This window comes from Abrus precatorius, unplaced genomic scaffold, assembly GCF_003935025.1.
Source record: "Abrus precatorius isolate BTA unplaced genomic scaffold, Abrus_2018 Scaffold6, whole genome shotgun sequence".
Taxonomy (NCBI): domain Eukaryota; kingdom Viridiplantae; phylum Streptophyta; class Magnoliopsida; order Fabales; family Fabaceae; genus Abrus; species Abrus precatorius.
The window spans coordinates 14,561,304-14,571,973 of record NW_020874406.1 but is presented as its reverse complement, the minus strand read 5'-3'; the positions used below and the strand labels follow the sequence as shown (position 1 = coordinate 14,571,973).

At 28.9% G+C, this 10,670-nt stretch overlaps 1 protein-coding gene across 1 annotated transcript; it reads right to left on the bottom strand.

Annotated features, from left to right (window-relative positions):
- Positions 1-287: 287 nt before the first annotated feature.
- LOC113868644 (ras-related protein RABH1b) lies at positions 288-4,031 on the bottom strand. The gene is made up of 6 exons (XM_027504424.1): positions 3,736-4,031; positions 2,942-3,012; positions 2,287-2,375; positions 1,764-1,875; positions 1,057-1,147; positions 288-712 (listed from the first exon to the last, which is right to left on the bottom strand). Exons 1-6 carry the CDS (start codon positions 3,850-3,852, stop codon positions 569-571), a joined length of 624 nt encoding a protein of 207 aa, XP_027360225.1. The 5' UTR covers positions 3,853-4,031; the 3' UTR covers positions 288-568.
- Between the last annotated feature and the right edge of the window lie 6,639 nt (positions 4,032-10,670).

Sequence of the window (10,670 nt, the reverse complement as noted above, 5' to 3'; positions counted from 1 at the left end):
GCACTGCCCTTGTTCCGAGAATTGTCAAGATTAAAGCCAAACAAGAACGAAGAACAGATTTAAAATCACAAAGAATAGTATAAAGTCATCATCAACATTATTATTATTATCATTATTATTATTATTTGCGGACATATGGTTGGAAAGTGTTGGCAGAATAATCGTGGCAGCGAATGTTTCCAATAAAGGCAATCCACATGTACAAGAAAAAAATTACTTTTTGGGGGAAAGAGAAAGTGCTACGAAGGAGATGACACCCAAATCCTACTGGATAAAAGCACCAATGACAATGAACTCAATGAACGAGAAAGATTTTAAACTTATCACACGTTTTATAGTGTACAATGAACACAATTCAATGTTAACTTGGGCAACTTTACTACATTAGTACATTATCGCAATCATAACCAACTAGCAACAGAATTTTTCTAGACAGAACTATCAACCCCTACGCCGCACCGCTTATATATTCTTTGATCTTTCATATAATTCTGTAAGAGACTGTAGAGAAACTGCATAAAACTAGAAGCACAACACAAAAGGTGCACGAGTACAAGATAAAGCATATTCAACAAGCACATCCACTAGACTGAGGTTGAGATTGAGCATTGCCAGTTGAAGACTTTAAGTTTACATCAACCATGTCTTCTTGTTTTGCAGAAGATAGTGTTTCCATTCCAGGTAATGCTGCAGCAATTTTTCGAAATAGGGCCTGTACAAATTTTCAATGGCGAAATACATGGTAAATGACAAGCAAGAGTAGTATTAGAATTAATCACGAATCTCAGAAGTTATTTCCACAAAAGAGAAGAAAAAGATGGTGCAGAAGAATCTGGGTTGAGAGAAAATTGATAAACACAAGCAATTTGAAGGTAACTAGGTAAAAGAACACCAGTGGCCGGAAAATAACTGAAATTGACAAGTAGATCATCGATGTTCCGAGGCCCAAATACAGATTCCAATCATCATAATTTTGTCTGATTCATTGCATTTTGGTTGGAAACAGAACTTACTGAAGATGCGTATGGAAAGATAAAAAGTGAGAAGTCAAGTTACCTTTATATTAAACCCAGCTTTAGCGCTAGTTTCAATAAACATGACATTGAGCTCATGTGCTTTAGCTTCCCCTTCCTCTATAGAGACTTGTCTGCAGACTCAGCAAAAAAGATGGTTGATAAAACAAAAAAAATGAATTTTCGCATGTACCAACTAGCAAATCTTCCCAACTATATATAAAGCACATACTATTCCCATAAAACATCTTCAGGTGGCATTTGATGCTGAAAATCTTTCATTCACAATTAAATTACTCTCCCGAGACTTCTAATAAGATTCCTCAGAGAATTTATGAAATATGTTTGATTATTATTCAACTTTCATGCAAATAATATATTTACATGGAATATAAGGCAAAGATGGAGATTGTTTATACATCAAGTCACTGTAAGAATTCCTACAAACTACTATACATAGGATAGACCTAATTGTAAGCTTTCCTACATCTCATTCCCACATTATGTGATCATGCCTCATTAGAAATGTAATGACTATTCATCATACTTTTCCTACTCCGAACCAACAATTTATTTCTTCCATATGACTTATGGGTACAGTGGTAAATAGTTGATCCATATATCAAACAAGTAATGGGAAGATATAGAAAAAGGGGGATTGGGGGAATAGAAAAGAACCAAAACAAAAAATAAGCCATTTAACCAATCTGATAATATCCTAAAATCATTCTTCTCTTCATTACTCATTACCTCTTTTCAACAAGATCAGTTTTGTTCCCAACAAGGACAATAATGACATCACTGCCTCTCTCTGTTCGCACCTCTTCAATCCACTTTGCTGTGTTTAGGAAAGTCTGCCGGCCTATACATTTAGAACATCAAATTTATCAAAATGCATTCTTCACATATCTCTTAACAAATATTTAAGCCAATACATCATTCAAATCATGTACAGAGAGATCATGAATGGAATTTGGATGCCATGGTTTGCTATAAAAGGTTATGCACTAAGACTCAGATTGATTCTGCAACTTCGCAATGGTCAAAACAAAAGAATGATATCCTGCTACAACATCACACGGTATTTAAAATAATGTCAAGTTCATAGGTTTACTATCAAAATTTTTCAATGAAAAAGCTAAATCAGAAGCTTTGATCAGATTAACTATTATTCAGAGGCAAAAGTTGTGTAAGATGGCACAAAATAGAGGGCAATAATAATAATAATAATAATAACAATAAATGTAAAGAAAACAAATCCCAAATGACATACTTGCCACATCATATACAATAACAGCTACAGATGAGTCCCTAATGTAGCTTGGAATAAGACTTCTAAATCTTTCCTGTCCAGCCGTATCCCTGTCAGGAAACAAATCAAATGATGAACAGTTTAAAAAGATAAACAAAACCCCAAAAATAAAAAATCATAGAAAGGGGGACCACAACATTTAGTAACTAAAATATTTTTTTTGGTAAATATAAATTTAGCAAAATCATAAAAACAAGGATGGATAAAACTTACAACAAGAAAGAAAAATAAGAAAAGAACCATCATAATGAGAAGGATGGAAGATATGAAAGGTAAACCTCAGCACATGATGCCAAGAGCTGAAATCATATTGATTGTGTGAACTAAAGAAACAAGGAAAAATATTAAGATTTCACATGCATACGAATTCAGTAATCTGGAGAGAAGTAAACTCATTGAAACATATTTTACACCTTTTATTACATAATTTTAAGAGAGAGAGAGAAGAAACTGAAGGCTGGATACCTAGTCTCTCCCCATATACCCACAAATTTAAAACACGCATCCTTAAGCTCCTATTTGGAATGAGACAGGCGAGAAAAAGAAACCCCACATCCATGAGAAATACAATTATTTTATGTTATAAGACAGTGGTCCCATTTCTCCCATTTCTTACCACAACTGCAGTCGAACAGTCCGATCTTCAAGATACATAGTTTTTGATAGAAAATCAATACCAATTGTAGCCTGCAGAGAAAACAAAAATCAAAATCAATTTGCATTCAACAAAAGTATATAAGAAGATCAAGTTAAGGAAATGAAATTTAACTCACTTATAAACACATCATGAAAACACGAGTAGTAGGCATACACGGTATGAAAATGAAAAACATAATTCTCAAGACAACTTCAAGCACAGCACAAGAAGTCGGTAACATAGTTATAATTGATAAAATTAAGAGATCAATGAAAGATATAAAACACAATTTGACCGTTAATTCATTTTGTTATTCGTTATTGCGTTCCATTCAGCTCTGGTTCTTGGCAGCGAGTCAATAAATTGGTTGCGTATTCTCAATTGGTTTGAACAATTTCTTAGTATAAGTTAGTGTTTATCTAAAACAATCCAAACTCTAAAAGGTAAAGGGGAACATGAGAAAGGTCACGGCGCATAAACTGAATCTAACATAAGATTTATAATCAAATCTAGAGCATAGAATAGTTTGCTTGACAGAATAAAATAAAAATCATAGTAATTAGTCGGCCTAACAGTTTGTTGAACAGAGTACAAGGAATAGCAAATCGCATTCAAAAGCAGGGTTACATCTGAATCCAAACAAGCTAATATTAATTTGTTTAATATACATATTAACAACGAATCAAATCAAACGCCGAAAACTGAAAGTTTATGAAGTGGTTTTAGCTTCTGACTTTGCAGTGATTTTGGAAAAGGGATTGGATCTGATGTACCTGATAGGTGTTGTCGAATTTATCATACATGAAGCGAGTGATGATGCTGGTTTTGCCGACGGATTGGTCACCCAAGAAGACCAGCTTGTACTTGGCTAAAGCTGAAACCGGCGCCATTTTCAAATCGCGAAAAGAGGAATCAGAAGAAGCCGAGAAAAACCCCAAACTTGGTCGGGGTTGATCTCGGATTCTCAGCGAGAGGAACAAGAAGACGGAGAGATTTAGCAATTGCGCGGAATCTGCTATTTATTTAATTGGACTCGCATGGACTGAACCCAGACAAATCAAATCAACAATCTCTCGACAACACTTATTTCAATAATAATAAACCAAATTTTTACAAATTGATCGTCCTTCTCAAATAAAATAATAAAAAAAAAATAGCATTTAATAACCTTTGTTGATTACACAAATAAGTTACAAATTTTTTAAATAATATTACATGTTTTAATTAGAAAACTTTACGAAAGTTTGCCCACAAATTTACCCTTTTTAAGATTATACTATCCGTGGACGTCGAATTAATTTAGCTAAAAAAATTGTATCAAATGGAAAAAAAAAAAAAAAGTAAAACAAAAGTCTATTTAATGCATACTTTTCTTACGGGGAATTGAATAAATAGGAATTAAAAGTCAAAGTGAAAAAAAAACTAATATGTTAAAAATTTAAAAATCTTTACTTTTTCATACAAATTAAAAGTTAAGAATATCATAATCTTAATTTAAAATATTTAAATTTTAACACATCATATCAATAAAATAAATAAATAAATATATATATATATATATTAATTTTTACAATATATTTTTATCTCTTTCTTTTATTTTAAAAATTTTATTTAATTTTATTTAATGTAATAATAGTTAACCATTAATATTAAAAATGTATAGTATTTTTTTATTTATGAAATATATTTAAATTTCATTTGGTATATTTTTAAATATTTAAAAAAATTAATTCAAAAATACAAATACATTGTACAAGAAAAATTTATACTAAAATCTTATTTAGTCAATAAAAAGAAAGACAAAAATCATGTTATATCACTTAATTAAATGCATATTAATAAAATGAATTTTATGTAAGTATTTAAAAATTAAAAGATAATTATAATTATTTTTTAATTACTTGAATAAAATTATTATTTGACTGAGTAACAATTGATTTAATACTGTTTAAATAAAATTTTAAGTTTAAGTAATTTTATAATAATTAATTACTTTTAATTATAATTTTTTTAGTGTATATATTTTTACTGTTGAGGCAATAAATTGACAAGTATATAAAGTGTAACATAAAACGCGAGAATATTTATAATTTATTTAAAAATTGTGTAAAAATGTTAATAATAAATTTTCTGGTACAATTTTTTTAATACACAATTATTATTGATTTAAAAATTTATAAATTAAAAAAATACGGAAGAACTAAATTTACGTGAAAAATGTGAAATTTATAATTTTTATTTTTGAATAAATTTTAATTAATAATGTAAAATTCATTAATATATATATATATACATGTTTTACTGATTTTTTTTATATCTAAATATCACTATTCAAAATAAAAAAAATTATATACTTTAATAAATACAAAGTGCCCTAAAAAATTAACTAAAAATACAATTTACCTTTACTATAAATAATATTTTGTGACTTGTTATTTTTAAAATTAAGATATTTTAAAACATACTCAAATAAATTAAAAGTCGTTAAATAGTCATTAATATTTTAATTCGTCTCTCCTTTTCTTTGTTTAACATTTGAAATCTGCAAACTATTTCCATGACATGGGTTTTTTTTATAATTTTTTATTAAATATTATATTTTCAAATAAAATTTTTAATTGTGGTATTTTTTGTCTTATCATTCTTAATTTATAACTTTGCAAGTGTCAACTTTTTTTTAAGTAGTTTTATATATTAGAAAAATGAAATTGGAAAAACCATAACACATGTTAATATCATAAACAATTTTGCTCAATAATAAACAAAATTAGTATTTTTTTAATATTCAATTTAAATTTAGACATTTTACTATTGTCACCTGTTAAGATGTAAACTATGTTTATTCTTGATATTGATAAAAAAAATAATTTGATATTATAAAACTTACTCTATTTTAATTTTTAATTTTTTAATTTTTTTATTTCTTACATTTTGTCTATAAATTTGGAGTAAGAAGAAAAAAGAAAAAGGCTTAATAAAAAAATTAAATTATAAAAAATTTAAAATATTAGACAAAATTACTTTTTTTTCCTTATTTTTAAGTTTAAATTAACTTTTGTTCTTTAATTTTTTTATTTTTGTTCTGTAATTTTTTTTTCACGTTATTCTTTTTTGTTAACTCTGTTAGATGGCCTAGTAAAAATATTTTAAATAGGGCTGAGATGACTTTAACATCGTTAACTTAATTCTATGTAAAAAAAATTATTTAAAAAATTATTTTAAAATGATGACGTGACATTGAATGTAACTTATTTTTCTCTTTTTCTTTTTTATTTCTCAACTCACTAGCTTTATCTGACCCTTTCAAGAGTCCCTTCCCCTCCCACAGCCCCTTATCCCTTCCTCCCAACTCATCAACCTTGTCTTTCTCTTTTGTAGCTCTTCTTTCCCTTTCTCCTCATTCTCTTTCCCTCCCTTTTCTCCTCTTGCGGCATCCCTCTCCCCTTCGAGTAGCCTTTTCCCCTCCCATTCCTCCTTCTATAGCCCTTTATCCCTTCCTCCCAACTCACTAACCCAGTTTTTCTTTCTTGTAGCCCTTCTTTTTCCTTTTTCTCAGCCCCTTTCCTTCCTTTTTCTCCTTCCACGGCTTCCCTCTCCTCTTCCAATAGTCCCTTTTCCCCTTCTCACAAACCCCCCTCCCTGCATCTCCACTACCCCTTCCCCCAACCAATCAGCTTTATCTCTCTCTCCCATAGTTCGTCTTTCTCTTTTACACAACTTCCTCTTTCCCTTTTTTGCAGCCCCCTCTCCTTCTATTTTCCCAACCCACCAGTCTCCTTCTCTTGCAGTCCCTTTTTCCTAACCTATCAAAACCTTAAAGTATACCTTATGTCATCAACTAGGAACATAAGTATCCTTAGGAAATTCTAGATGTCATGGAATAAGTATGTCACAAGGAAAAGACTTACTAATTAAGAAAAGGATTATTATGTTGATAATTTATGTTATACATATTGTTTAGACAAAGAATTAGTTGAATAGCTAAATTTATTGGTTGCGTCCAACCTTCACTTGATACCTTAGCAATAAGAAGATATATAACATATTTTGTATAATTGAATTTTGCTGAACTTAGATCATGTGATTGTATTTGGCATACTTTTTAATTTGCAAGAAAAGAAAAAAAAAAGGGGGCTACACGAGAAAGAGACAAGGTTGATGAGTTAAAAGAAAGAGATGAGGAAGGGGAAGGGAGCCACGGGAGGAGGAAGGGGAAGGGAGGGGACTGAGGGAAAGGCGAAAGAGGAGCTACAGAAGGAAAAGACAGAATTGGTGGGTTGTGAGGAAGGGGTGGGGGGCTATGGGAAGAAGAATGAGAGGGGAAGGAAAAAGAAAAAGAAAAGTTACACTTAACGCCACATCATCATTTTTTAAATAAAAAAAAACCTAAATAAGATTAAGTTAACAATGTTAAAGTCATTTCAGCACCACTTAAGATATCTTTGTTAGGCCATCTAATAGAGTTATTAGAAATTATTAACATAAAGAAAAAAAGTTTAAAGACAAAAATAAACTCAAAAAAAAGTTAGAGGATGAAAATGAATTTTACTCTAAAGTTAATAGATAAAAAGAATAATTTTATCAAAATATTAATTTAAAAGAATTTTTGAGGATTTATAAAACATATTTCTTTCATCTAAATTTTTTTAAATAAAAATTACAATTAACTAAGTCTTTCCTTCTCCTTCCACTTTCAAAAAACTAACTTCAAATAAAGTTTTAGAATATAAAAAAATAGGTAACATTTAAATTTACAATAAAAAAAAAATATCTACATTATAATAAGATATGTCATTTATCTTGAAAAGAAAATAAGAATATTAAAGGGCACAACAAGAATTTTTGTAAATTTATGATAGGGATTAGAGCATAGTTTTGTCTTTGACTTTAAATGTTCTAATTTTAATTTTTTCACTAACTTTGTAATTTAAGTATAATGTCATCTTAATTTTATTATGAATCTTAATGTTAACTATTTTTATAATTTAAAAGATAAAAAAAAGAATATCAAAGTAAAGTGAGTTGTATAATATTAAATTAATTTCGTTTATTAAAAATAAAACTGAATCGAATATTAACACGTGGCAATAACAATCTTCAATAGTCTAAATTCAAGTTTAAAGTTTCATTTTTTTTAGTATTCAAAATTTTTTTAAAAAGAAAGTTTTGCCCTTATAAATATAAGTGAAAATAGGTTAGACTTTTTGATAAAAGCGTATAACTTAACCTATTTAAGTAATAAATTAAATATTTAATTAGTTAATAAACTAAATCTAAATTTGTTTAAAATAATTATTAAATTTAATAGATTAACTTATTTAAAATTGACTAATTCTATAATAATATAAACACTTTTCATATATAAACTATAATATGTTAATAATACTATATTAAATAAATAAAACTATAAAATTTATAATATCATATACATGTATTATGGTATTTTTAGACATAAGTCTATTTAAATAAAGGATTGGATAGCTCATAAATTTTTTTAATACGAAGTAGATTACAAAAAAATTTAATAGGAATTTACAAGTGATAATATCTTAAATTTTAAGTTTTAAAATTATTAAATATACGGTGACTACTTTGTGTAAAATTTAATCTAAGGTGCAAAATTAAGGGTGATATGATGAAATACATCTAAAAAGAAAAATTATTTGAAGATGTTAATATTTTAATAAATATTTAAAATAAAAAAAATAAGAAAGCCACCCATTGATATTTAGCTTGTATCTCCTTTTCTTTACATGACATCGTAACGTACAAACGCAAGTGTTCACCCTGCCATGCTGGATTGCTTATCTGAGGTTTTAAGCTGCACAATTTGCTGAGCACTAACGTTACAGGAGCATTCAATACACGTAATAGGTATTTTTCTGTTTTTTTCTCTGATTTTAAATATTTTATAAAAAAATTACTTTTTTGTTGTTGAAAATATATATTTTATTATACTAATTAAATATTATTAATATCTGGCTTGTTCTTTTATCTTTTATCAAACAAATGCTACTCATTAAAAAAATTAATATTCATTAATAATATAAAATCATAACAAAAACTACAAAATTAAATATATAAAAAATGAAACGAGTGGTGCCTATAATGCTGCACGTGTAGCCGACCAGAAGCCAGTTGTCATTACACTGCAACGTGGCATTGCTACTAGACTAAGGTGAGGCTTACGTCGCAGACACATTAGACCAGTTTGCAAGTTGCTTAACACCTATATATTCAATACATAAGAGGTCATATTTTTGCAGAGAAGTAGAGAAGAAAGATGTCGGGAACGCAGGTGGATCCGCATGACAAAATGAGGGCTCGCGACGTTAACAAAGTGGCACGAGGTGAACAAGCTCCAAGACCTGCTCATCAATATGGAACCGTTTCACCACCTCCTCCCTCTTCAACCCATAATATTCATACCGAGAACAACAATAAGGTAACCTATACAAACTTTTAAGTATTGGTTATTAATTTATTATATTAAAGATCACAGTAACAGTACACTTTGTAACACTGCTTCGTAAAAATATTTTTATTCTTTAATTAATTAGAACATTCATTAACATTTTTCCTCTCGTTTTATATAAAACTTGTTTAACTTTTTTATTTGTATTCTTTTTGTTTTAAAATATTGTTAATATATATTATAAATTTATATCAATGATATAATAATTAATAGATAGTTTTATTGATATAAAAAATAACATATGCATGTTAATATTACCCGTTATATTATGTCTATATTGATAGTTTGAACATGTTAGAAAAAAATTATAATTATATAATTGTTTTAGTGACGGATATAATATATTTCATGTAAGTACATTAAACCTATCGTCTTTCTACGGCATTTATTACATAAAGTTCATAGACATTGCGTTTCTAATTAGGAAAATGAACTTACAACAAGTTTTTACTCCAAATACTTCCCTGTTTGCAAGTGTTTCTTTCTTGATTGTAATCATTTTGAAAAAAAAAATATAGTTTTGTTATATTTTAAGGTGTTTGATGAATTCGAAGGAAAATGAAAAAACAAATAAATAAAACTTAAGCTTTGCTAAAATGATGAAACATTGAAAATAGTGGTTGTTCAAACTAAGGTGAGTAACTGGCCTCTTTAATTATGCACAAACAGGAGGAAAAGCCGGGGACGGGTGAATACGGCGCTGAATTAGCGCACACTGATTACAAAACACGACATTGCTATGCAAAATATGTGGAGTATCACAGGTAAGTGAAGGTGCTTTAGTCTTTCTGAAGAATCAGAATTCGGAAGAATTGATTTTTAATTGAGTACCTGGTGTGGTGTAATCAGATGCATTCAGCAGAAGGGCGAAACGGCACCCGAATGCGAGAAACTTGGCACGTATTTTAGGTCTTTCTGTCCAGCCGAATGGGTGAGTATGAGTACTACGCAACACATCGCAAGTCAAAACCTCTTTCTCAAATTATTCATTAACAGTTCAATAGTGTTGAACACCTATTTTTTGCGGATTGCGGAATGGGACAAAGAGAGAGAAGAGGGGAACTTCCCCCCAGAAGCATAAGCAGGAAAACTTTTTTCTAGGAAAGAGATTATGTATTGAGTGTAACTTATTTAATTCATTACGTTTTCTTCTCCCATTATCCACAGCTCCAATAACCATAATCATAATCACTTTTATCATAGCGTAATACAGCATTAAGTCTAAAACTAAAA